The sequence below is a fragment of the Miscanthus floridulus genome, chromosome 6 (assembly GCF_019320115.1).
Source record: "Miscanthus floridulus cultivar M001 chromosome 6, ASM1932011v1, whole genome shotgun sequence".
Classification (NCBI taxonomy): Eukaryota; Viridiplantae; Streptophyta; class Magnoliopsida; order Poales; family Poaceae; genus Miscanthus; species Miscanthus floridulus.
In genome coordinates, this window is record NC_089585.1 from 109,790,340 (window position 1) to 109,817,814 (window position 27,475).

The window sequence follows — 27,475 nt, forward strand, 5'->3', positions numbered from 1 at the left end:
GGTCCAACGTCCGGTCAACCTGACCGGTGCGTCCGATCGCCTCGAGTTGGGCTACAGTAATAGCCTAACGGCTCTATTTCGTTGGGGGCTCTATATTAAAGGCATGTGGTCGGCTCTAGCTCTCTCTCTTGGCCATTTGCATTTACATAACAACCTTGTGAGCTTAGCCAAAGCTCTTCCACTCATCTCCATCATTGATTCTTTATCTTTGTGAGATTGGGAGAGAATCCAAGTGCATTGCTTGAGTGATTGCATCTAGAGGCACTTGGTGTTCATGTTTCGCTGCGAGATTCACTTGTTACTCTTGGTGGTTGTCATCACCTAGATGGCTTGAAGCAGCGAGGATTATCGAGCGGAGGTTGGTGATTGTCTCCGGCTCCAATCGCGGTGATTGTGAGGGGTCTTGTGCCTTACCCGGCGGAGCGCCGAAAGGTAACTCTAGCGGATTGCTCGTGTCATTGAGTTACCTCACTTGTGGGATAGGTTCTTGCGGTGTCCAATTGTGTGGATGAGGTTCGTGCAACACCTCGTAGCCGCCGAACCACCAAGTGTTGGTCGACACAATGGGGACTAGCGTGCCGGCAAGCACGTGAACCTCGAGAGAAAAACATTGATTGTCTCTTGCCCTTTGGTATTCTCCCTGTGATTGAATTAGTATTCATCTTGTGATTGGGTCACTCCTCTACGAGACAGTATAATCACCTCACTTACTCATTTACATTCCCGCAAACTAGTTGTAGCAAGATCTTTATTGTAACTAGAATTGAGAGCTCGCTTTGTAGCTTAAGTTCATCTAGTGGAGTTCTTTAGTGTAGCAAGTGTAAGAGCTCTTAGTGAGTAGTGACTTAGTAAATTGTGTGTCTTGTGATCATAGTAACTAGAATTATTGGATAGGTGGCTTGCACCCCTTGTAGAGCTAGAGCAAGTTTGTTTTTTTGCTATTTGTCATACTAATCAAATTGCTCTAGTTGGTTTATAGATTTTTAAATAGGCTATTCGACCTTTCAACTATCAAAAAGAGTCTGAAACCAGTAATATACATAGGATTCTAATAACTCAATCATATATGCACCAATGAAGCTGAAATTTTTACCACAAATCAAGCATCACATGTATAGCATATCATAATTTTTTTCACAGCACAAGGATCAATATAACAACATATATGAATTTAACCCTAAAGAGCACGGCAACCATCTACAGCAAAACTTTTCTATTAAAACATGTCATATTTTTGTATTCCCTGCATACATCTGCTTACGTGGAGCTCAACAAAATTGGATTTGCAAAATTAGCATTTTTCTAGTAATTACTATGCATTTTACAAGTTTTATCCTATTTGCTGCACAAAGAAAAGGTTAAACAGAAAAGGGAAAACATTTTTCATTGGGGGACCCTAGATATTTCACTAATAAACCCGCATATCAACAGCACTATGCCGCACTATTCCCTTAGTATCAGCTTTGCATCAGGAACCCTAGAGAAGTTTCTATTATCTTTTCCTCTTCCACAAGCGTAGAGCAGAGGAGGCGACGGGCTGATTCCGACCGATTCCGTCCGCGTGGTCGCCATCGATGACGATGGAGGGCCACACGGGCAGTGGAGGTGCTCGGCCGCACCCACAGGTGGGCCCAGCCTTGCCGGGGGCGGCTTGTGGCCACCGGGAGGGACACGCGCGTAGGCGTCGACAGCAGAGCGGCTCCGTGGTTGTGCCTGCACAGCGGCGCGGCAGGCCGGCGGAACGAGTGGGGAGGTGCGGCGCGAAAAGTTGAAGGAGCGATGGCGGTAGTGGAGCTCGGCACCTGTGGCCATGTCCACGCGCACGGGCGGCAGCAGTCCCGACCGCACGGGCGGAGGCGCGGATCCGTGGAGTGGTGCGGAAGAGCCGATATGATGCGTTGAGTGGCCGGGTTTGCGGGTTGATGAGTGACAGGCCCGATCGAACCCGCAACGGACGGTCAGTGTTGCACGCGAAGCCGATCCAACGGCTTGTGGGTTAGCGGGTGACTTGGCACTATCGGATGCCCGTTTTTGGTGCATGAATCATATATAGGGATCTTCATTCTTTACAGATTTTTGTTTCAAATCAAACCTTTATGCCGGAAAGTTAAACTATTTGCCGGGTGAATTGACAGTCATAAAGTAAAAGTAAGACGACCACAAACAGCATGTACTCTAGAGACTAGAGTACATGTTTGCAGCTATCAACCTGGAGTATATCATTTCACATCCTCCGATTCAAATTTTCAAAACATGGTACTGTGCCGTGGACAAAACCGGACGGGAAGGACGGCTGCGTGCCCCAATCTACTCTGATTCGAATCCTTTGCCCTTGAGCAAATACAAAGAGTGGTCTAGTACGTCAAGAAAGGAGGTTGCATGAGCCCTAGCTAGCTAGCTATTACTATTGTGTGTTGTGTGCAGTATGCATTTTATTGTTCTCGAAGAAGCCTACCAGAAGAAAAGGCAAAAGAATATAGCAGCTTGGGCCTTGTTTAGATTGAGAAAAATTTCAACCCGATGAATAGTAGCACTTTCGTCTTATTTGGTAAATATTGTCCAATCGTGGACCAACTAAGTTCAAAAGATTCATCTCGTGATTTCCAACTAAACTGTGCAATTAGTTTTTTTTTTACCTACATTTAATGCTCCATGCAAGTGGCTAAAAATTGATGTGATGGAGAGAGAGTGAAAAAACTTGGAATTTTGGGGTAATCTAAACAAGGCCTTGGTAGTACAGAAAGACAATGAAGCTATGACGGTGAGGTGAGACAGTGGTTGGTGCACTCCACATTCATATCATAGATGTTTGCAGGTCCTTTAAAAATTAAGCCACGGCAAGGGGGGCCAAAGCCCACTTTCACCCCAACGTAGCTCCGCCAGTGCCCTTGAGGCACGCTGCATGGCTAAAAGTGAGCCTACAGCTCGCTACGACAGAAAAAGGACGACAAAAAGGGGACGCGATTTTTGAACCGAAACGACCGAGCACATGGTATTTAATGAATGAGTGAACGATCTTGCATCAGCAAAAGTAGCTAGGCCGTGTTTAGTTCACGCACCGAATCGTTGACTAATTAGGCTCAAAACGTTCGTCTCGTAAAGTAGCTACAGTACCGTTTTGTTTTTATTTGGTAATAATTGTCCAATCGTTGACTAATTAGGCTCAAAACGTTCGTCTCGTAAAGTACAACCAAACTGTGCAATTAGTTTTTAATTTCGTCAACATTTAGTACTCCATACATATACCGCAAGTTTGATATGACGGAGAATCTTATTTTTGCATAGTGTTAAATTCTGGAATTTGGAGGAACTAGGCCTTGTTTAGATGCCACCAAAATTCCAAGTTTTTTCACTCTCTCCATCACATCAATTTTTAGCCGCTTGCATGGAGTATTAAATGTAGGTAAAAAAATAACTAATTACACAGTTTAGTTGGAAATCACGAGATGAATCTTTTGAGCCTGGTTGGTCCACGATTGGACAATATTTGTCAAATAAGACGAAAGTGGTACTATTTATTGGACTGAAATTTTTTTCAGCATCTAAACGAGGCCTAGACATGGCCCTAGTAATTCAGAGAATTGAATGATCTTTCACCGGTGGGATGTAATAATAGATCGAAATGCGGAGGACAGCTGTCCTGCCCCTGTCACTGTGCCGCGGAAGTGTAAGCGATGGCCAATTGGCCATGGTTCAGTCAAAGGTGCCTCGTCCAATTCTTAGCGAACCACACCACGCGTCCTGGAAATCTACTCGTAGCAGGAAATGCTGCAACCACTGTAGCATTGAGAGCTAAGTATTGTGAATATTTCATTGACAATCACAGAGACAGCATACAATGCATCAGCTCGTGTTTCACTCTGCCGGAGCGCTAGAAGCAGGCAAGCAGACCGATCGGTCTTTTTACTCTTTACCGTCCCTCCCCAGAAGTTGGTGTTGACGTGCAACAGCGCATCGCCCGATTTGCTGAGGCCCATCCGAGTTTTTACTCTTTATCATTACCGTCCACGGAATTGGTGTTCACCGTGCACCGCCGTCGTGTCGTCGGTCAGAAAACTGAAAAAGGCGTGAGGTGGCAGGACGCCCGGACGCCGTTCGATTCAAACAACGAAGCCGCCCGGGGCGGGGCGGGACAAGCGGTGCTCGCTTCGCTGCGCACCGGCAGAGGCGGCGCAGGAACAGTAGCCGCCAGGAGCAGACCTGCCTGGCCTGGCCGGCTGGCTCCGCGCTGTCCGAATTTCCAATTCTGCGCTGCGCGCCCTGCGCGTGTCTGCCACTTTCGCCGCTTCCGCAGTTCTGTGTGGCTGTCTGTCGATGGCGCGAGCTCAGGCTCCGCGTCCGCGGTGAGAAGAAAGGCATGGCCCTGCGGTTTTGTGTGTGTGTGTGTGTGTGCTCGCTCACTGCTCGGCGCTTTTGTGTGTCATTGTGCGCCAGTGCCAGCAATTGGAGCGTGCACGCAAAGATGGGACACGGTATGGCCCTAGCGAAATACATGCGCGCAGGCGCAGGCACGCACGCACGCAAAGGTCCGGTCACACCTGCGCCCGGCATCCTCTCTGTTCCCGAAGCTGCACTTGGGGCGCATTCGGTTGATCCTCGACTCTTCGTGGGATTTTGGGTGCGTTTAGTTTCAGGAAGTTAGGAATTTGGGGCTATTGTAGCACTTTCGTTTTTATTTGGTAATTAGTGAACCAATTAGGCTCAAAACGTTCGTCTCGCAATTTCCCACCAAACTGTGCAATTAGTTTTTTTTTTCGTCTACATTTAATGCTCCATGCACAGCTGCAAACATTCGATGTGATAGGTACTGTAGTACTTTTTGGGAATTTAGGGTGGAACTAAACGAGGGCTTTCCTGTAGTTCCGCACCATGCACAGCCAATCTCCTGATCTGATACAGAGATGACCAAGATCTTGGTAAACCCAAAATCCACGCGCACAGTCCGGCAGGCACTGTGCATACTCCTGCAAGGCTGCAGTGCAGTACGACCGGCACTTGTTCTTTACTAATCTCTGCATGGCCCAATTAGCAAAAAAAAAAAAAATGAAAGCGGGAGATAGTAGCAGCATCAGCATGCTGTACACTTGTACTCCTACAGAGTGCTTGAAAATCACTAGCACCAATCACGGAAATCAATCAGGCATACTAGCCCAGAGGCACGCATGCACGAGAAAGAAGCGCCAAGAAAAAGTGAAACAGACACTTTCCCCCTACTCCTCCTTGTGGCGTGGCAGAAAGCTCTCACGACTTCAAAGTTCAAACTCAAAGTCGCATTGCAAATTTCTTTTATTCTATTCTATTCTACGGAAAGTTGCAAATTTCCAGTAGCACCCACACCACACCAACCACACCTCGCATTCCCCATGCGGTGAACCGCCAAAACCTCCCACTTTAAAGTCCCAGCCCCTCTCAAACACTCCTCTTCACTCACCACTGTCCAGCCTCCGTAGGTCAAGAGCCAAGCTCACGAAACGCCAGCCATGAGGTGGCGGCTTAGAAGCAGTAAGCAACAGCAGAGGGAATCCCTGCAACCACCGGAGCAAGAGCGCCAGGGAGAGAGCAAGGGGAAGAGCAAGGCGATCTTCTCGTCCTTCTCGCCCTTGGCATGGCTTGCGAAGCTCACGGCCAAGAACGGCGTGGGAGCTACCAAGGCCGTGCATGCGACGTCCACGGCAAAGAACACCGCTCAGGCCGCCACCGCATTCCCGTCTTGCTTCCACAAGCCCACGAGCCCCAGCACCGCGTCGGCGTCGGCGTCGGCGTCGCGGAGCAGCCTGGCCTCTTCGTCATCATCCGCCGCCGAGGCAGAGGCAGCAGCTGGCATTGTCCCGCGTCGCGACGACACTACCGGGGACACGGTGGCAGGCATCGCCCCGCGTCGCCGCTCGGTGGGCAACGATGACACCTCCTGCAGGACCGAGGCCGCGACCGCGCGGCAGCAGCTGTACCACCGTCGCCACTACTCGGTCGGCGGCGACCGCGACCTTCGTCCGCTCGGCCACCTCGTCTCCCTCTCCCCGAAGGCGCCGCCGTCGCCGACACCGGCGCCGGTGCGGACGCTGAGGCCGATACGGCCCCCGTTGCCTTCCGACACGGAGGACGGGGAGAAGCGGACGACACGAAGCCGCCGGCGCCGGTGCCGGCGCGTAGTCGTCAGCGGGCGGCGGTCATTCTCCTCGGCGAAGGCCCCGGCGGCCGGCGCGCGCCTGGCGGGCGCGGTGCGCGTGCGCTCGCCTAGGCCTAGCAACGCCGCGGCGGCGGCGGTGTCGGAGCTGGAGCGGTTCGCGGTGGTGCGGCGGACGCGGGACCCGCAGCGCGCGTTCCGGGCGTCGATGGTGGAGATGATCGCGAGCAAGCGCATGGTGGGGCGTCCCGAGGAGCTGGAGACGCTGCTGGCGTGCTACCTATCGCTCAACGCCGACGAGCACCACGACTGCATCGTCAAGGTCTTCCGGCAGGTCTGGTTCGAGCTCAACAACACCTCCCGTGTCACCGCCACCGCCACCGCCGTCGCCGCGCCGCCGCAACGCACCTGAGACTACCACCTACCGCCACCACGTCCATGCAGGATCACGAAGCGAAGCGGGTCGAAAATCCGCGCCGCAGGGCATCCGCATCCCCGCGGGCGTCGGCATCCATCATGGCGTGTCCGGAGCCGACGTGGACGCTGATTTCCACGCGTTTTTTAGGCGTACGTGCCGACGTGGCCTTTTCACGCGTGTCTGCGGAAAAGCTGTGGCCTGTTCCTGTGGGGGCGTACCTACCTGCGCTCGCTTTTGAGGTGCTTTTGTCGCTTGCGAGTTTGCGCTCACTGGACGACGGAAATTGATGTGCTCCCTCCGTCGCCCTTGTACAGGTTCAAGCTAGGACTGTAGTGCTCTGCTCAAGAACAACTGTTTCTTGAGTATTGAGTATTGTGTGTTTGCCAGCCCAGCTTCAGGTTCAGACGCTCAGTGAAACGCATGGAAGGGACAAAAATAAGCCTGTTCGTTTCATACGCTTGGATCCGTATGCTCCAGTCCTGTAATTTGGCGGCATGTATCGCATGCAAAAGATTCCAAGGTCTCCGGTTTCTAGAATTCAAATAGCTGCCGACTTGCGGCTTTTGTTTGAAAGTGTGAACAGTTGATATGGCCAGTGTTTGCCGTGTACTGCACTGACACGAGACTATCAGACCTCACAGTTCTCTGTTTTTTTACTGACATGAAGTTCACTATTTTCGTTTTTGGTCGTTTGTTGTTTTATATTATTGTGGACGTAGGGAAGGACACGCAACTTATAGAGCTGTGCCCGAAGTCCTGCAGCCTGTTCGCTTACTCGTAAACGATCGTAAATTTTTAGCCGGGAACCGTGTTTTTTTCTCACACCAAATCAGCCAGCAGTAAATAATCCACGATACGATAAGGTCTCCCGAACAGGCTGCTGAACTCGCAAATTGTTCAGAAAGGAGTCATGATGACCTAATATTTTTTTTCAAAAGGACGGCGACAGATTTATCCAGTCATTTTATTAGAAGAGAATAGAATAATTACAGAGCACGTAAAGGAAAAGGGAGAAGAAAAAATAACGAAAGAAAAGTGATCGCTAAGGAGATGCGAGGGACACCGGACACACATCATTCAGACATTGCCGATTAAGCAACTTACCCAGCCGGCCATGAGGCCATAAGGCCATAAGGGACAACAATAGTAACGCCCTGTTTAGTTCCCGTCAAAATTCAAAAAAAATCTGGATTTTGGCCCACCATTTTGCCAAATGGATCTAAACACCATCCATTTTTTTTTTGCAAAATGAGGTCCATTTCGGATTATGCATTTGGGAGTCCATAGGCCAAAATTGAGCACGTTTTGTGCTTGGAAGTCTACGTTGCCCTCAGTACCCCCACCCTATCCGCTCGTTCCCTTCCTCCCCGTTCTCTTCCTCCCTGACGCACTTCAGTCGCCGCCGCCGCTCGCTCCCACCGCCACCACTGCCTCTGTCTCCGGCCGGATCCTCCTCCGAGCTCGCAGGATCTACAGTCTCCTCCCGGTTCGCAGCTGCCCGCATGGACGGGTACGGCGCCGACAGCTTCTACCATGGCGACAACGACGGCTACGGTGACGGCCACGGCTACGGCAACGTCGACGGCACCAGGGAGTTCCTGTCCCAGCCACACCCCTCCAATGTCAGATATCCTGCCTACAGTCGACCAGCCTTCAACGCCCCGGGTTCCAGCAGCTTCGCTTCTCCTAGGACGGGCATGGCGGCTCTTGACCTCAACTCGCAGGGCGCCGAATGGCCGCCCATGGGAGGCTTCCAGGGGCTGCTTCGCTCTGGTGGAGATCTCGACGGCCCCAATGTCTCCCCTCCCGTTGACGCCCGCAGCGCAAGCCGAACCCTAGGCTTCCGGGCTCCTCGCAGCAGTGCTGGAGGTGGAGCTGGGTCCGGTCGCGCTACCTCTACGGTCTCCTGCGGTGGACGTGTTGGTGGTGGTGTGCCTCCTGTCCCCGCTGTTGGTCGCGGCGTGCGTCGAGGGACCTCCGGCGTGGCACAACCCTCGACAGCCCGCGGCAAACGTCCTCGAGTGCCAGCCGTCGCCGATGACAACTTCGCTTCCAACACCTCGAACGACGTCGACAACGTTGAGATCCTACCCAACGCTCCCACGGTATTTTCCCTACCAATTGATCTAGTGTGCCAGTTCATATTCAGTTCAGTTCATTTACTGATTGATACAAAATCTTTAGAATTACAAGATGAGTAGTAGTTTCTGGAGTGTACACTGGTCAGTAGGTTGGAAATGATAAATGGGAAATTGAAAAGTAGCTAGTGGCAACACAGGATCTATATACCTTTTATAGTTTCACATGCCTAGCAAACTTTTGCCACTTTGTCAATTTCAGTCATATGTAAAGTATAAACTTGCTTGCCTATAGAGTATGGCTTTACCTTTTGTGAGATTACCTTTCTTTATGTTGTGCACTTTCGCCTGAAGATGATATTAGTAGTAGCATAGAGATGATATCTGAATATCTTAGTATCTACTGGAGTTTTAGGGACTTAATCTGCTTCCAAGATAAGTGTAATAAGGTTTCTCTTCCGTTTGTTCCCGAACTAGCATCTTTTTATTTTGAATTCTTTAGCAATCGTCACTGATCAGTTGCTCAACATCTTCAGTTATGCATTTTATATTCAGTTCAGTCCCAGTCCTACTCAGTTTAGTTCAGTTCATTTACCATTTTGTATTCTTAGCACCATGTGCTTTAAAATGGTTAGTTACTTGGGATCTTAGAGATCATGTTTGGCCTGTTTGCATCATATTTATGAATTGAATGAATGTTCTCTGTTGTGAAGAACAACTAGCATCATAGTTATGAACTAAATGAATGTTTGTGTATTATATATGTCAATTCCGCTGCTTGTTACAGTACTTTTGATATTGTTATTTATATAGTTTCCTATTCTTGTGTATGTTTTAGCTTGGTAAAAGTAGGGTTGATTGGTTAGAGGAGAACACCGATAAGCTATGTAGGATCTGGTGTAACCAGATTGACATTGGTAATTGCATGAAAGGTACAATGACCAAAACAGGAATGAAGGAGGTCATTAGGCAGTACCATGCAGCTACTGGTAAGATGCACGACAGAGAACAGATCTCCAGTAGGTACAGGCAACTCAGGGCTCTGTGGGGTTTCATCAAGCAACTGAAGACTGACACAGGACTAGGCCGTAACTCTGATGGCACTGTGATTGCAAATGATGATTGGTGGGAGTCAAAGACTAAGGTTCATGCTCATATCTTCTATGTTCTTACTGCACTGTCAATGATGTTCTCTTCTCATACTACCAAGTGCTGCAGGGTAAGAATAAATGGAAGAAATTAAAAGATGGACGGCCAGAATACTTGGACCAGTTGGAGCAAATGTTTGAAGGTGTAGCAGTTGATGGTTCCATAGCCTATGTTCCTGGTTCAAATGAAGAATTTAAGGAGGAGGAATATTATGAGGAGGAGCCATCTATGAATGTTCATACCCCAATCAGCTCTAACAGCAACAAGAGAGCTAGTAGTACCAGTACATGTGCTTCCAGTCCAAACAAGAAGACCAAGTCCAAAAGCCAAGCAATCAAGCTCATGGATAAGGTGATCAGTGAGCAAACCAGGATTGGTGAGGACAGGAACAAGATGATGGAAAGACAGGTTGAACTTCAAGAAAGGCAAGCTAAAATGAAGGCCATAATGAAGAGAAGGAACAGGGAAGAAAAGAGAAAGGAAGAGAAAGCTGAAGTTGATCTTGTGCAGCAAATGGCAAGGGACTGTGGTGTTCAACCACATAATACAAGGCTCTGGTACACTGTCCTGCAGATCTGCAAGGATAAGAAGACTATGACTTTCTTCAAGAAGACTGACCCAGATGCAAGGAAGGATTTCATAGAATTCTTAGCCAGTGTCAACAACTAGTCGTGTTACTTGTGTTAATTGGTCATTATCTGTCATGTGAACTAAGTTATGTTAGTGTAACCAGACCTAAGTGGTGTGATGTGTGTGATGTTCCCAAGTGATGTGTGTGATGTGAACCATGTGATGTGTGTAATGTGAACCAAGTTATGATGTGTGCTACTTTTATTAATTATGTTATGTGAACCAAGTTAAATGCTTACAATCAGCTCTGGCCTTTTATTAATTATGATGCATTTGGATGGATCATTAAGCCTATTAATTTTAGTTGTTTTTGCATTGTTTCAATACTCACTCTTTCCTGTTTGCAATTTGTCAGGTACTTGAGGCAACAATGGAGGGGGCAGTTCATGCAGCTCAACCAGCTCTGGCAGTTCCAGCAGCTCAACCAGATCCAGCAGTTCCTCTGATTCTAGTAATGAGGAAGTAACAAGTATGCTTGTGGATGATGAGGATTCTCATTTCACTAGTGGTATGTTGCTTTTTGCTCTGCACACTGACAAATACCTATCTAGATCAGAGTATAGAGTGCCACTTGTTCCTGGGATAAAGTGGTAGAGAGGAAGCTAACAAACAGGGAGAGCTGCTATAAAATGTTTAGAATGACCCCAACTTTGTTCTACAGACTCCATGAAAAGCTAGAGTCTTATGGCCTGAAATCCACTAATAAATGTTCCTCTATTGAAGCATTAGGAATGTTCTTGTGGATGGTTGGAGCACCACAGTCAGTTAGGCAGGCTGAGGATAAATTTGAGAGGTCGCTAGGGACAGTCCATAATAACTTCATGAAAGTGTTGAATTGTCTTTGCAAGCTAGCTGCACACATCATCACACCAAGGGACCCAAGTTTCAGTCAAACCCATCATAGATTGCAGAATCCTAGATTCTCTCCCTTCTTTGACAATTGTATTGGAGCAATAGATGGCACTCATGTACCAGTCATTGTTGACAAAGATTTGACGGTCCAACACATGTGCCGCAAGAACATTACAACACATAATGTCATGGCTTGCTGTGACTTTGACATGAGATTTACATTTGTGCTTGCTGGATGGCTGGGATCTGTACATGATATGAGAGTATTCAATGATGCTATGGATAAGTGGAGCCATAAGTTTCCACATCCACCATCAGGTAAACACCTTTCTACTTGAGGCATTTCCATTTGAGTTAATGGAAGCTAACAACAGTTCATCATTGTGCAGACAAATTTTACCTAGTGGACTTCGGCTACCCAAACCATTTGGGTTATCTTGCACCGTACAAGGGAATGAAATATCATCTTCCAGAGTACCGTGACGGCCCGGAGCCAGAAGGTAAAAATGAAATATTCAACTTCACACATTCATCGCTTAGGAATGTGATAGAGAGGGCTTTTGGGGTACTCAAGATGAAATGGAGGATTCTGTTAGGCATCCCTGCTTATCCTCCACATGTGCAAACTAAAATAATAGTGGCTTGCATGGCATTGCATAACTTCATTAGAGCTAGTAGATTAGTGGATAAGGACTTTGCACTTTGTGATCGTGATGATAATTACGTCCCACCAGAAGCGTCTGCCAATCAGCCACGAACTACTCCAGCACCGTCAAGGGAGGACGCTGAAGAGATGAATGCTTTTCGTGAATCGATTGCTCTTGGTCTGTTTAATCGTTCTTCATAAGTTAGTCGAGGACTAATGAACATGTCTGAACTGTGTTTGTATTTGAGGTTGTGTTAGATACTTCAACATGGTTTGTCTGGTCGAATATTTGTGAACTGTTGAACAAATTGTATGGTTTGTGAACTGTTTGTATGAACTTGTGAAGTTTGGTTGGACAAATTGTATGGTCTGTATGAACAATTGTATGGTCTGTGAACAAATTGTACGAACTGTTAATTTCTATGAACTGTTTGTATGAACAAATTGTGTGGTCTGTGAACTGTGAAGAATGGATTGTGGTCAATTGCCTGGGCGTCAATTGCCTGGAAGGCAGCGGCATGCATGCATGCAATCTGCATGTATTAATGAGGGCAAATCTGTCATTAGTTGAGTTCCTATTCTGAATTTTGGGTGGAAGTAAACACCCTATTAAACTATTTTGCATTTTGGGTTTTGAGGGAAATTTTGATTATGGATTATGAATTCTGGATCCTGCATTCCGGGGAGAACTAAACAGGGCCTAACTACCAAGATAGCTACAAACCAGAGAGCTCCCAAAGCAACTAAAACGCTCACATTAGGTTGTAACTTTAGGTACAAAGGCCCGATTGCATAGTTTGATGTCTTCCAAGATCATAAAAATCAAACTATGCAAAATTTTGCATCGTGGTATTGTGGAACGTTCTTCCATTCCTTTCCTTCCAAATATTCTAACAAAAACATATAACTATTCCATAAAAAATGATGCCTGTCCTCTTTGCGAATCCTACGTTTACACTTTTGCCAATGGTGTGGCCTAAGTCGTGTCCTTGCGTCGCCGCTGTTGGCTGCGAGACTCTAGTTCCGTAAGTCAGGAAGAGCTCTCTTACTGCTTCTTTGTTGAATAGTTGCCATCAACTATCAATCGCGAAACGACATAGTCTTCTTGTTCCAAAATTATTGACTAACAAACTATGAGCACCTCGTTCATTAAGAGTATTTTCCACGAACGTAAACGTGCTCGCGTAGGTTACATTGCAGATCATATTAATTATTAAACGCGATACACAAGGCTCCATGAGTACATTATTATGTCTTCGAACTCACTTGGACCTAGGTCGTGGGTACACAAATGCGTTGTACTTTTTTTGAGCATAAATGCGTTGTACTTGAAATATGCTCTCGACTCAGATATGGAGTTCAATAGCACAGGGTGCCGTAGTGCATGCCATGTCAAGCAAAAACTATGGCGATTGTTCATGTCAGAGACGTTTAGCTGTGGGCGGTCACACTCACATCATTCAAAAATTGAGTAGTACTATCAAATACCAACCATCTGGCACTATTTTAAGCCAACTATTTAACTTCAATTAGAAATATCTATAAATATTGTCTTGAATAAAAATCATTAGACCTTATAAAAGCAGTTTTTGTAACAAAATATAAAAAACAGATTTTTTAACGAATTTAATAATGTACATCTTGAGTTTTCAATCCGTATAATTTTTTCATACTGACGGCTAGAGTTAGGCTTAGGCCCCAAGGCCAGGTTCCCACAAATTGTGGCTTCTCCTGGCTCCACATTCATAAGAGAGAAAACATATTTTTATCAATTGTGCTGCCACAGTTACTACTATTGGAGAAGCTGGAGCCATAAGAAATTGTGCCAAATAGACCTTGATAAAGTTGACTTAAAGTTAGAACAGATCGAAAATAAACCAACTACATTTGTGATTGAATGAAGTGATCTAAAATAAAGATTGCTAGCTGTCGACCAACCAAATACATCTAATTAAAAAGGTAGTGCAAAAATCAATATTGGCATTACATTTATGCTGGTCTCAATGGAAGTTTCAGCTAAACATCATTATTATATTTAATAGCTTGCCACGTAAGCATTTTTGTCATATGGCAACATTTTTAATAAGAGAGAAGAAGTGAGTTTAATGTTAATGAAACCCCCTTAGACCGGTTACTGACTCTAAATTAGTATGGAATTCAATGTCTATAGAATAAAACTATGCATTGAATGTTATTTTTAAAAATAATGCTATGAAACTTTCGGTGAAGAATGAACTTATTTCAACATATATGAGCATATAAGCCAGTCTTCTCTTCACTCTCGGGCCCTCCAACCACACAAAAGTTTGAGCAACATAACGTAGAAGTCCCTTTTAGCTTGTTACTAGTGGCTTTCAAGGGGATCTCATATTTTTTTTGTACTTAAAGTACATGGTAAATCCTTGATAAAGTTTTTAAACCATGGAAAATATATCCAAGCTTCTAAAAGTTATGAGAAAAATCATAGGGATAGAACAAAAATTAGATTTAGCTCTAGAAAAATGCGAAAATAACTAGAAAATTTGGAAAATTCACAGAATATTATAATTGGTGTCTAAAAATGTGTTTTAAAACTTTCCATGACAAAAAATATGATGCAACTAGCATGAATGCAACATGCATTTAATGTCTAATGCATCTTGGTGCATTTCATGTTTTTGTTGTGCCAAGTTTTCAAGAACACATTTAGACATCTATTAGACTTTTTTTGGAACAATTTTTCATTGCCTTAGAGAGAAATCTATTTTTTGAAAGTTTCTAGGGGTATTTTCACGAGTTCTAAATATTTTATTTTGTTTTTTTTGTCCTAATCTATCTCTATAATTTTCCTTAGAATTTTAGAAGCCTAGAGGCATTTTTTAGTATTTAAACAGTCATTAGGTTTATCAAATTTAACTAAAATAAGATGAAACCGCATTGAAAACCATTTGTAACCGAGTCACGAACTTGATTTTGAGAGTTTAGGGCGTAAGATGTAAGGCTTAGAGTTAGAGGAGAAAAATCATACCAACAATAGTTTTCGGAGATAAAAATGAACTTTCTCATAACATTTTATTTCTAGTAGGTGCGCTGCATGGTTGCATGTACACAAAGAGTAATGGAAGGAAAAAAAAAATACTTTTCTATTGCTTTTTACTCTTCTACTATATAGTTGATTTTAAGCTTCGAACTCAAATACTTGACGATTTTGATCTTTTTAACTATTCAAAACGTTATTTGTTTTGAAGTTAGTTTTTCTTTCACAAAGTCAGCGGTAGCTAAATACCATGTATGATGGTTTCACCATTAAATTATGTCCTAATTTGGTAAATGCATTAATATGCATGTTAAAACGATATTGACAAAAATCAACTTCAAAATAGTGGATGGCCAAAATTACATGTATTTCAAATGGTTGAATGCCTAAATTTATTATCATTGTGTTAGGTACAAATATTTCGTTTTAACCAAATTTACCCAAAAATATATTAACATTTATAGTATCAAAGATATGTACTATCAAGACATATTTCATGTTAGATTGTCAAACTACAGTTTTCAGCCGAGGTGTCTCGACAAAACCGGAATCTCACGATAGTTTAGAGAGAAAAAATGGAGAAAAAGGGGCTCCTCGCCAGCTCGCCTCCCACAAAGGAAAACTACCTGTGGCAGCCGCGGCCCGCGCAGCTGGCAGTTAACCGCTCGGAAGTCGCCGCGACGAGGTGCTGGATTTTGACTTGCTACCAGAAATCGGAGCGAACCAAGCAGCCGCAAAACCCCTCGCCTGCGGCTTCGCTTCGGCCGCCCGCCGCCGCCGACACTTTGCCGCGTGCCTCGCGCCCCCGCGCCTCCGATGCGATCAGCGACGCACGCCAGATCCAAGCTTCTGTAGGACCTTCAGCCGTCGCCGTCCCATGGGGGACTGCGTCGTCGAGGACGGCCACGGGCACCACCACTTGGAGGCGGTGGAGGGCGCGGCGATGGAGGGCGCGGTTCCGTTGACGGTAGCCGTAGAGCTCGATGAGCGGGCGGGAGAGTCGCGGGAGGAGGGTGGCGGGCAGCGGAAGAAAGTGGGCGGGATCCGAAGGGAGCCGTCGTTCTCGCGGTGGTGCAGGGACCCCTCTGTCGCCGCGGCCTCCAATACCGCCGCTGCTGCGGCGACCAGCGACAGCGACGACTCAGAGGAGTTCGAGCTGCCGCTCCTGCCATCCTCCTCGGGCGGCGGCAGCTCACCGATGGACATTGAGGCGGGGGCGACGGCGAGATCTGATGATCTGCCGATCTCGCCGAGGTTCCTTGCGAAGGTCATCGGGTTGATAGCGTGTTGGTACACGCTCAGCACATGCTTGACGCTGTAAGTAACACGTATTGTTCGTTAATACTGTTGTGCGGATTTTCCGGCTACCTTCGTGTGCGGATATGTTTGTTGCTAGTGTTCATTCCGTGCGCGTGCGCATGTGGTCAGGTACAACAAGGAGATGCTGGGGAAGCACATGTGGAAATTCCCGGCGCCATTCCTGATGAACACAGTTCATTTCACGTTGCAGGCTGTGGCGTCCAGGGCCATCGTGTGGTTCCAGCAACGCGGCCTGGAGGGAGGGCCAAGTAAAATGTCGTGGAAGGATTACTGTTTACGAGGTGGGTATCTGCGTGATGTGCTGTTTCTAATATTGTTCATATGTCTACTATAGTTGGGTGAGTATCAGTTCCACATATAGTGCAAAGTGTCATGTGAATTGGATATCTCGGTGCTCCATAATCAGCAAAACTAACTTTGGCTATTCTGGACTAGCGGTGGATGTGGATAGGATTGTCAAACACAATATAACTAGCATCAGGGAAGCATAGTCGAAATTAGGTCTTTTGGGGTAAGGTAAAAGCATTGAGCATGGAGGAAATTAAGCGTTTTGGTGTGAAACAACCATGAGGCCAAATGCTTATACAGAACAACCTATATGCTAGATTAAGCAAGGATGGAAAACTGCAATCATTTGTGGTTTTGCTTCTTTTAAACGGTAATCTCACACATGCTCCCACTTGGGGATCAAACCCTGGGTGCGGGTGGCGCACTCCCTCACATTTACCACCACAATGTGAATCAAAACTGCTACAGAGCCATATGAGCTCAAAAATAGAGTTGGTTACCACTTCCCTTGTTTGTATCTTTGTTATTACATTTCAGTAAATTTGTACCATGGCCTATGATCTAGAAAACACTTCTCACTCGATTTAATAAAAAGAAGTTAGTAAAACATTAGTACAATTTTGTCTTGTTGTTTACTCATTTGTTTGTATTTTGTTGTTTAAGCTGCAATAAATAGTAAGTTCAATATTTACTCTAATTTGTATGTATAACAATTCCAGTATTGGTTGTGCAGTTGTCCCAACAGCTTTGGCTACTGCTCTTGATATAAATCTGAGCAACATTTCACTTGTTTTCATTACTGTGACATTTGCTACAATGGTATAATTCTTTCTAAAATGATCATTATTTGTTCTGTCTACAGTTAGTATTTGGGCTTCTAATTCACCCTTTTAAATTCTTGTGCAGTGCAAATCTGCTTCTCCAATTTTCATTCTTCTGTTTGCTTTTATGTTCAGGTACTTTGCTTGCTACTCTGTCTTTAGTTGCACGGGCCTTATTGTCTTCAGTTTTAGCAACTTCTCGTCTTCGTTGAATCTACTTATGTTTTTTCATCTGTTACTTGTCACTACAATTGTATTTTCATGTTCTTTTGCTATGCTTTGTATCATTTTTCTTGTCACAAGCTGAAGTTTACCTTCTTTGTTTGGAAGGCTTGAGAAACCGAGCTTTAGCCTTCTTGGAATCATGCTGGTTATTTCATTTGGAGTTCTACTAACAGGTAATACATGCTTACATTAACGTATTCAGGGTTAAGAAAATACCCTTGTAACTAGTGTGTTACTAAATTATAGGGTTGGTAGTATAATCTGTGGATTACTGTTGCATCTTAATTCTCAACTTCATGCCACTTAGATTTTTCCTGAAAGTTATCAGCTTCCTGTTGCATCTTAATTTTTAAGTTCACGCCACTTACATATTTTCTGTTATCTTATCATCTTTGACCGTGGCCTAATTTTGTATCTTGCAGTTGCTAAAGAGACAGAATTTAATCTGTGGGGATTTATATTTATTATGCTTGCTGCTGTTATGTCTGGTTTCCGCTGGTCCATGACTCAGATTCTTCTCCAGGTTTGTTATCGTATAATGCTTTCGCAGTTTTCTTATTTTATACTGTTTAAATACTGTGTAATAATGGTTGTATATCTGTGGCTGTATTTTCAATTCATCCCTGTCGTGACTGAACTTTTGCCTTTTTTTTCTTATATATGTCTTCCAAAATTCCTGAAGGAGGAGGAATACGGTAAGCTTTCTATCTTAGCATTTTACTCACAGATGAACATTATTACACCTTTCATCCGTGTGATGGCATCAGCCACACATGGTTAGGATTGGGATCCTTGTTATTGGTAGGATTGTTTTGTTGCCTGACAGTAAGATTTGTAATATGTTGTAAAGGTTGAATCCTATGATATTCATTTTGATTAATTTAATTGTCTTTTTGTAAATTTAAGTGGACTTATTGACATTATTTTCAATCCACCTAATATTTTATCACAGCCGAGTCATTTAAAAAATCATTATTTCAATTATTATGCAAGATCGTAAGATCATTGAGATCATATGTAAGATCCTACCTATCTTATGAGATTGGGATGCTATGAAATTTAAGACTTATGGTGGGTTCGGAATCGTTTCGACTTGGTAGAATCGTAGTATCCTAAGGATATGGATTGGGATACTGAGAAGTGACAACCATGCAGTCACATACCTGAAAAATAGTCATACAAGGTTCATAAATATTCAGATAGATTTGATTGGCTTAATTTCTTTGGAAGTACAACTACTGATCTATCTATAGTCGGTAGCCGCTATTGCGGTATTGCCTCAAAACTATTCCATGTCAGCTGTTCTGTGAATACATTGCATTAGAGTCTATACCAGTATGGTCTGAAATATTAAAATTGACAACTTCAAATGCAGTTTATTCTACTGAGTCAATCAACATGTTAAATGACAGATTTACAGCACCATTATTTTATTTTATTTTGCCATGCAGGATTAAAGAATCCTTTTACTTTGATGAGCCATGTTACCCCGGTAATGGCAATAGTAACAGCAATTATTTCCATTGTGATGGATCCATGGCACGACTTCAGAGCAAGCCACTTTTTTGATAGTTCTGCTCACATAATAAGCAGCAGCTTGTTGCTGCTTCTAGGTGGCGCTTTGGCCTTTTTCATGGTATGTGACTATGTGTCGTGTACTCCATTTTGGGGAATAAATATTTATGCTTTGAAGGGCGGGCCTGGTGCAAGCGATAGAGTCTTACCGCCTGTAACCGGAAGGTCCCGGGTTCGAGTCGCGGTCTCCTCGCATTGCACAAGCGAGGGTAAGGCTTGCCACTGACACCCTTCCCCAGACCCCGTACAGAGCGGAAGCTCTCTGCACTGGGTACGCCCTTTAAATATTTATGCTTTCTTCTAACTTAGAATTAAACATAACAACTACCCCCTCGTTGTCAAAGTACTAGTCCATTCTAGTGGGATGTGTTGTTTCAGAATTGTTATCCATTAAGGAAACCAGGAGTGTAGGTATTGCTATTTTTTATAATATAGATTAAAGTGCTTAAACACATCATGCAATAGGGTGAACCGGTGAAGCATGGTTGATTCTGTTAACTATTACTTAGACTGTGGCTCATTGCGTGCATGACACCATGAGCTAGTTGGACAACTATTGAGGGAGTTTGTTTTTTCAATTCCATCACAATACTTGTAACAAGTCTTCTCTTTCTGGAGTCTACTATTGATTTATTATTAAGGCATGAATGTGACTCTCCTGATTATTCTTTTAAAAGGTTTTGTAACAGATCTGTTCACTTGCAGGTTTTGACAGAATATGTCCTTGTTTCTGTGACTAGTGCTGTAACAGTGACTGTAGCAGGAATTGTGAAGGAAGCTGTCACTATTCTGGTATAACTAAAGTTTGATTTTGCTTTCCATGTTAGTTTATGCAAAATTCATCTATGCTAGTTCATTCATGTGATTGTGACTCTACAATTAAAAAATGCAGGTTGCTGTGCTATTCTTTCATGATCCATTTACATGGTTAAAGGCGCTTGGGTTGGCAATAATAATATTTGGTGTCGGTCTATTTAATATTTACAAGTGAGTCGAAACTTTCCTATTTCATTTCCATGTTATTATTGTTACCGATCCACAATTGGTAAATCAACTCAAATTTCTAACTTTGAATCTTTAAATAAGAAGCATAAGTTTATTTCTAATGCATGGAGAATATTGACTAACAATTGTTTGTGCTGTATGATGAAGGTATAAAAGGTTCGAGAAAGGGCATCACAATGAAGGTACTGGGACAAATATCCAATCTTCTAATGGGACTTCAAAATACGTTATCCTTGACGATGATACTGAAGCTCAAGATGATACAGGCTGACCTGAATGTAGTAGGTAAGGTAAAAAAAAATGAGGGATATATTTTTGGTTCAGATAAAAGATCTTTGCTTCGCAATTTCTCGATTTTTTCAAGTGGTTTAACGGTTTAATTCATGTTTTTTCAGAATGCAGACTATTATATGCACTGGCTTTTCCAGAGAAGCAAGATCATCTGTGCCTGCATAGTCTTACTTTCACAGGCTAAATGATTTCATATTTTTGAGTTCATCAATCGATGTGGTCAGCCATGCACGAGCATGACGCTTGCAGCCATGTGACAAGTTGGGAAGAGAAAGACTACACGCTAATATATGGAACATACAGCCTGGTATCAGTACAGATGTTTTGTCCTTTCATTCAAAACAAAGAATTGTGCATATATCTGAACGAGACTTTCTGCAAATGTCCACTAAGAAAATGTTCCGTCAATTGCAATTAGAAATACAGCTGACACACTATTAACTCTCTGGAAGAGGAGAGGGCTCAATTTTGTAGTGCATTCTGAATGTTGAAGGTAGATTCAGCATCGGAACATAGCTTTCTTTTCTTTCTTTCTTATTTTTTTAGATGAAAATAAACACTCTTATATGCAATGGTGTCATTATGGGAATGTATACTGTTTCACATACAAGCACCACAAGTTGAAGTTCGTCCCACCTTATTTTGGAGAGGGTTCTATTGGTAGTACTTCTATCTTGAGAGCAGTGTCAGGTCGGCCCGGTCCATCTCAATTACCCTCTCCGTTCCAAATTATAAGACATTTTGGCTTTTTTATATACATAACTTTTGCTATGCACTTAGATGTAGTGTATGTCTAGATACATAACAAAAGCAATGTATTGAGAAAAACCAAAATATCTAACAAAAAAAATATATCAAGAAAAGCCAAAATATCTTATAGTTTGGAGGGAGGTCAAACAGGCCCTTAGTAACAACCATTTCATAGAGGCACTGGTAGAACAATCCGAGAATATTTTCATGTTCCCTGTATTTCCTAATGAATTGTACGAGTACATAAGCTGCATGAGTGCACTATGCAACTACCCGGTTTGTAAGGTGAGAAATATAGCAAATAAAGGCCTGGCCCAAGCCCAACTGCCCAAGATAATAATAAAGGGCCGAGCTTGTCAGCTGACAAGTCTTTGTTTCTCTCAGGACGTCAGCTGACAAGATAACATGCCCAAACCCAACTTATGTGTCTCGTGTTTCCTATTTGATTCCTCTCTCCTACAGTATGCCCTAGCGGCAGAACTACTGAGTGCATCACCAAGTACACGATATTTTCTTTCTAGAAGCAGGAAGTTTTACGACTCCTAAAAAAAATACAGTATGCCCTAGCGGCAGAACTACTGAGTGCATCACCAAGTACACGATATTTTCTTTCTAGAAGCACGAAGTTTTACAACTCCTAAAAAAAATATTAGAATGGATAAAGAAAGTCATCATCAAAAATTTCTAATAATCCACTCCTAAAATATAGAAGATAATTTTATATCAGAAATCCTATACTATTTCTAAATTATCCTAATTACTTTTATATATTTTTTCTCTCTTGTATATTTGCATCAGTAACTATTTTCTACTCTTTATTCTTTTCACGTCCTTCTATCTTTAGATTGGCCGATAAACACGCGCGGGAGAGAGAAGATACGCGCGACTCGAAAGCGCGTAAGTTTACGCAGAATATGGTGACTTTTTTCAAGTTCTAAAAGATTAGGAGGATAGATTAGGAGTTGTTGGAGAGAATTTTTTTTTGTTATCTTGTTAAAAACCAAGAATTTAGGGAACGCTTGGAGATGCTCTGACCTCCAAACAGAGTGATAACCCCATCTGTTTGATCCGTCGCTTGGCTTATAAGCCGTACTTTTTCAGCCAACGAACAATATTTTTTTCTCACAACAAATCAGTCAACAGTACTTTCAGACATGGCTTACTAGCCAAGCGAGCAGGGCATATCTCTATTGGATATATACTAGTGTAGTACCAGCTGGTTAATGATATGCTTATCTTTCTAGACATCAGAACATTTTAAATCCAAACCTCTACCATGTGAACAGTAACGTGTTGTCGGTGTTTCGAACAAACACCAACTAGTAAATTTATAATTGTTGCACGTTAGGCTCGGATGGTGTACTAAAGGACACAAGGTTTATACTGGTTCGGACAGAATGTCCCTACGTCCAGTTTGCTGCTGCTCGTGTTATTAATACCGAGAAAGGTTCGTAGTAGGGGGTACAAACAATCGAAAGAGGGACATGTCCCAAGTCTCTAATGGAAAGGTCGAAAGGACGCCAAGAGATCGGTTGCTGCTTGGCTGTGTTGTGTCGAATCGATTCGTCATCTTGCATATCAAAACGATCGGTCCCCTTAGTGGGGTGCCTTGCCCTCCCTTTGATAGGCCAAGGGGGAGCAGAGGTTACAAACGAGAGAAAGAGAAAAAAAAACAAATGTAGAGAAGGTCCTTCGAAGGATATGGGTCTTTCTTTTCCCCTGTGCCTGCCCTGCTAACATGGCAGACCCTGTCAGGGACGGCGTGTTCGCTGATCCTTATAGGGTCGTGCCCTGGCCTCTTTCAGCAAGTGGGTGCATCCCATCCTACACCGGCAGACGATGTGGCATGTCAGAGAGCCGAGCTGTGACCCTTTGGGGAGTAGACGGGGAAGTGACCATACGTCTATAATTGTAGATGATGTGAGTTTTGTCTTTGATCGTAGTGGTTGTCGTATGCTTGTGTTAGTATCCGCGTTCGAGGGCTGGTGACGACGCCTACAACACTGTGGGACAAAAGCCAGCGCCTACAACACTGTTCGGGCTCTGTCAGGTCAGAAAGGGCCTAAAGCACCCGTCCTGTCGTATCCTGACAGTACCTTCCTGCAGGCATGCAGGGCATGACCCTCGATACTATGGTTGACTCGAATGTCCTAACGTACCCTGTGCTTGTCTTTATGAAGGAGCAGGGTGCAGTTGTCGGGCGAGGCAGAGCCAGCCCTCAGACGTTGGGCGAGGCAGGGCCTGCCCTCAGTAGTCGAGTGAAGCGGGGCCTACCCTCAGACGTCTACCCTCAGCCATCGGGCGAGGTGGAGCCAGCCCTTAGCCATCGGGCGAGGCGGGGCCTGCCCTCCGACGTTGGGCGAGGCGGAGCCTGCCCTCGAAAGCCGGGCGAGGTGGAGCTAGACCTCAGACATCGAGCGAGGCGGAGCTAGCCCTCAGCCGTCGGGCGAGGCAGAGCTAGCCCTCAGATGTCGGGCGAGGTAAAGCTAGCCCTCGGACGCCGGGCGAGGCGGAGTCTTAGCCCTTGGGGGTCGGGTGAGGCGGAACCAATCTTTCGTCGTTCGGGCAATAAGTGTAGTAGTGTTCTTGTCTGACCGAAAGCATCAACGTTCGATGGTTATTAATTCCACCTCATTGGGTACCCCGGTATTAGGTCCTCGACACGTGCATATCACTGTTAGCCTAATAATTCTCTCTTAGTGTCGGGTTTATAAACCTAGGGTCCCTCATGGACCTGCTTCCCAGCAAAAGCTCAGCTCAGCAGACAACGTTGCGAACGACGCGCAACTCCTAGGCTGGCCTAAAAAACCTAACAACAGGCCAAAGAACAAACAGCGCTCGCTTTCGACTCCGGCCCGCCTCTCCGACCGAAAGGCCTGGCCAAGGAGGAACGACACTCGCTTCCGACTCTGGCCCGCCTCTCCGACTGGAAGGCCTGGCCGGCTCGCCTTCGACTCTGGCGCTCACTTTCGACTCCGGCCCACCTCTCCGACCGGAAGGCTTGGAGGAACGATGCTCGTTTTTGTCATCTCTGACTCTGGCCCGCCTCTCTGATCGGAAGGCCTGGCTGAGAAGGAACGACGCTCGCTTCTGACTCTGGCCCGCCTCTCCGACCGAAAGGCCTGGCCACGAAGGAATGGCGCTCGTTTCCGTCGCCTCTGACTCCGGCCTGCCTCTCCGACCGGAAGGCCTGGCCAAGAATGAACGACGCTCGCCTCTGACTCTGACTCGCTTCTCTAATCGGAAGTACATCGAACCTCTGCTTATAGCTCTTTTTCGACCGGGAGGCCAAACAGAGCAAGTAAGGCAGGGCGCTCTAGTCAACCGCAATATCAAGGGCCTGCAGGATAGTACTGTCAGGCCATGTCAGAAGGATGTACCGCAACCTTCCAGGCATGTCAGAATATGAACAATGTTGTGGGTGCCAACATTTATCCTACAGTATGGTAGGCGCCAACATCTATCATACCAGAAGATCACGATGGAGCCTACCACACGCATCCGGACACCAATAGTGTTGTGGGCACCGACAAACCGTAGTGTACCCGACGGCGTGGGCAATAAGATTAGGTAGCACACACACACTTATTCTCTCATACTCTCTTGTAAAGCCGTCCTCTTCATCTATAAAAGGGGGTGCGCTCTCTTCAAAGACGGACGATTCGAACACACATGATTGGAACAACCAATGATCGATTCACTCTCTGCTAGCTTTAGATACTCTAAGGCTACACAGAGCACACACTCAAATACTTAGCATACATAGGAGCTCCCATCACCCTTGGCCCTTCAATTCGGAGTCTGACCGGACCTCTTGCACCCTCCATCTTACTCCCCCTCGTTTGTAACCCCACAACAAACTTCGAGCACTTGGGCTCAGGAATAAGGTCACCGACCGACTCAAACTGGACATAGGGCACGTTGCCTGAACCAGTATAAACCCTGTGTCATTGAGTGCTAGGCCATATCCGATCACAACGTATGGCAAAACTACAAATATTTACGTGTTGGTCACTTTCTGCACCGACAGTTGGCGCCGTCCGTGGGGAAGACGTCGTACGTTCATGCTTTTGGTCATCGGATGGCCCACCTTTCCACCACCTTCGCCATGGTGGGCTTAAGCGATACGACTCGCTTTGGCTCGCTAGAGTTTCTCACTATCCCACCTGTTGGGATATGGGTTCCACCCGTCTTCGAGCTGTCCCAGACCTTCCTCTTTGGAAGCCTGGACTTCATCGCCGATCGGATCAGCGTGCTTCACCTCCGTGAGGAGGCACTTGACCTGGCGTCCGTCGGAGGAGGAGCGCCCTCCGTTGGCTCTAGGACACCCGGTGACTTCAATGATGAGGCACCTACGCTTCGCTCCGAGCTCACGCTGGGCTCAATCCCAACTATGAGTAATGTACGCTTTGTTATTTACTCGCTATTTACTATCTTCCGCCGATTCTACGAAGGGACCCCGCTGTCCCTGCTGCGACCGCCATGCGACCGGTTCCCCTATGGCCTCATGTCCCTCGCGGAAGCATATGCCTAGGGGCTCCGAAGGATGCTGGCACTGCCCCCTCTCACATCCAAATTCGTGGGGATGGCGATCTACGCTCCCGCATCTTTTCATGACCTCATGGATGACGATGTTAAGAGCGATGGCTCCAGCATCTGTGATGTCGTGGCACCTAGCCACCCTCTGTCTCGGGAGTGCGCTATGGCGGATGCTCTAGGACAGCCGTCGATGGTAGCGGAGTCTCTATAGACCCATAACCCTTCAGACCCTCATGCAGAGGCCCTCGGATGTGCGCAGGAGCACGACGAGGAGCTACGACGAAGGCGGCAGAACTAGCCGCCACATGCGCTGACACGCTCGGTGCAGTACACTGCGCCCCATGTGCAGAACCTAGTGAGCGGCGCCCAAGGTCGTGCCAGCCAGGTTCAGCGCAACATCATCAATGGGGGGAACGATCCCCCATAGTTTGCTCGGGCTGGCCAGAACATCGCGGCGGCAGTGATGCTTCTACGTGGCCTTCCCGAGCCTATTGACCCATAGGAGCAGGCGGTCCACTGGAACCTTCAGGCACTGGTGGAGACCACCGCCGTTCAATAGGCGGAGAGCTCCACATCGCGACACCGACTCGTGGCCTCTCTCCCCACCAGGGGGGTGGGGATGCACCAGACGAATCACTCCATCCGCTCACCACTACAGCCACCAGGCGTGGAGTAGGAGGATGCAGCTGCACCATGGCCTGATCCAGCGCCCGCTCCACACCGACCCCCGGTGCGTGAACGCCTTGGGTCAAACCGAGACGCTCGCAGCGTCATTAGCAACCGGCGTCGGGCCCAGCATGATGATGACATCCATTGGGTGGCAGTGAGAGTAGGCGACACGAGCTATGGCTAGACCATCGAGGGGACCGGTGAAATGCACCCCAGGTGTGATCACCGACCCAACGACCAGAGTCCTAGCCTGGATGGCCCAAGACCACGGGCCTTTGGCCGACGCATCCAGAGAGCGTCGTTCCCACAGCGCTTTCGACCGCCTACCAATATCACCAAGTATACTGGGGAGACGAACCCTAGAATATGGCTCGAAGACTTTCGGCTCGCCTACCGAGCCTGAGGAGTGGATGATGACCACTTTATCATCTAGTACCTCCCCATCTATGTGGGGCGACATGTTCGAGCGTCGCTCGAATTCCTCCCGCACGACAGCATCCGTGACTAGGCAGACCTCAAGAGGGTCTTTGTTGGGAACTTCCAGGGGACGTATGTCCACCCTGGGAACTCCTGGGACCTCAAGAGCTGCCAGTAGGAGCCCAATGAGTCCCTACGGGATTACATCTATAGGTTCTCAAAGCGGTGGAACTCCCTTCCTAATATCATCGATGCAAACGTCACCAGTGCGTTCCTTTCCGGGACAACCTGTGAGTCTTTGATTCACAAGCTTGACTGCCTGAAGCACCGGACCACCCGTGACCTGCATGACGTCGCTACAAACCACGCCTCCGACGAGGAGGCGGTCGGAGTGGTCTTCAATGGAGGCTGGGAAGAGGGCAAGGCCAAGCGCGAGGATCAAGACGAGCGCCCTATATGGTAACCGAGGTGACCCGACTGGGCACCTACCGACTGAAGGACAACAATGGTGATGTTCTCACCAACACTTGGAACATCAAACAGTTATGTCGTTTCTTCCCCTAAAAATCCAGTCTTACCGCTTTTGTTTCATTCAACGTTTGCTCCTACAAAGCACCCCAGCCCACACACTTTCGGCTTGGGTCGCTCGGGGGCTTCACGGG

At 46.0% G+C, this 27,475-nt stretch overlaps 2 protein-coding genes across 4 annotated transcripts; both read left to right on the forward strand.

Moving 5' to 3' along the window:
- Window positions 1–5,453: 5,453 nt before the first annotated feature.
- Window positions 5,454–7,150, forward strand: LOC136459009 (transcription repressor OFP3-like). The gene has a single exon (XM_066458908.1). It carries the CDS (start codon window positions 5,481–5,483, stop codon window positions 6,534–6,536), a length of 1,056 nt encoding a protein of 351 aa, XP_066315005.1. The 5' UTR covers window positions 5,454–5,480; the 3' UTR covers window positions 6,537–7,150.
- Window positions 7,151–15,512: 8,362 nt separating this feature from the next.
- LOC136459011 (probable sugar phosphate/phosphate translocator At1g06470) lies at window positions 15,513–20,756 on the forward strand. 3 transcript variants are annotated; one of them, XM_066458911.1, is made up of 12 exons: window positions 15,513–16,230; window positions 16,342–16,514; window positions 17,255–17,340; window positions 17,428–17,477; window positions 17,673–17,740; window positions 17,990–18,090; window positions 18,250–18,262; window positions 19,019–19,203; window positions 19,848–19,934; window positions 20,035–20,129; window positions 20,295–20,428; window positions 20,543–20,756. In XM_066458911.1, the coding sequence occupies exons 1-11, from the start codon at window positions 15,791–15,793 to the stop codon at window positions 20,416–20,418; spliced, it is 1,422 nt and encodes a 473-aa protein (XP_066315008.1). In that variant the 5' UTR covers window positions 15,513–15,790; the 3' UTR covers window positions 20,419–20,428; window positions 20,543–20,756. The 3 variants fall into 3 exon arrangements, with proteins under 3 accessions (XP_066315008.1, XP_066315007.1, XP_066315006.1); XM_066458910.1 differs by having other exon boundaries at window positions 15,514–16,230; window positions 20,295–20,437; XM_066458909.1 differs by having other exon boundaries at window positions 15,515–16,230; window positions 20,295–20,432.
- The last annotated feature ends 6,719 nt before the right edge of the window (window positions 20,757–27,475 follow it).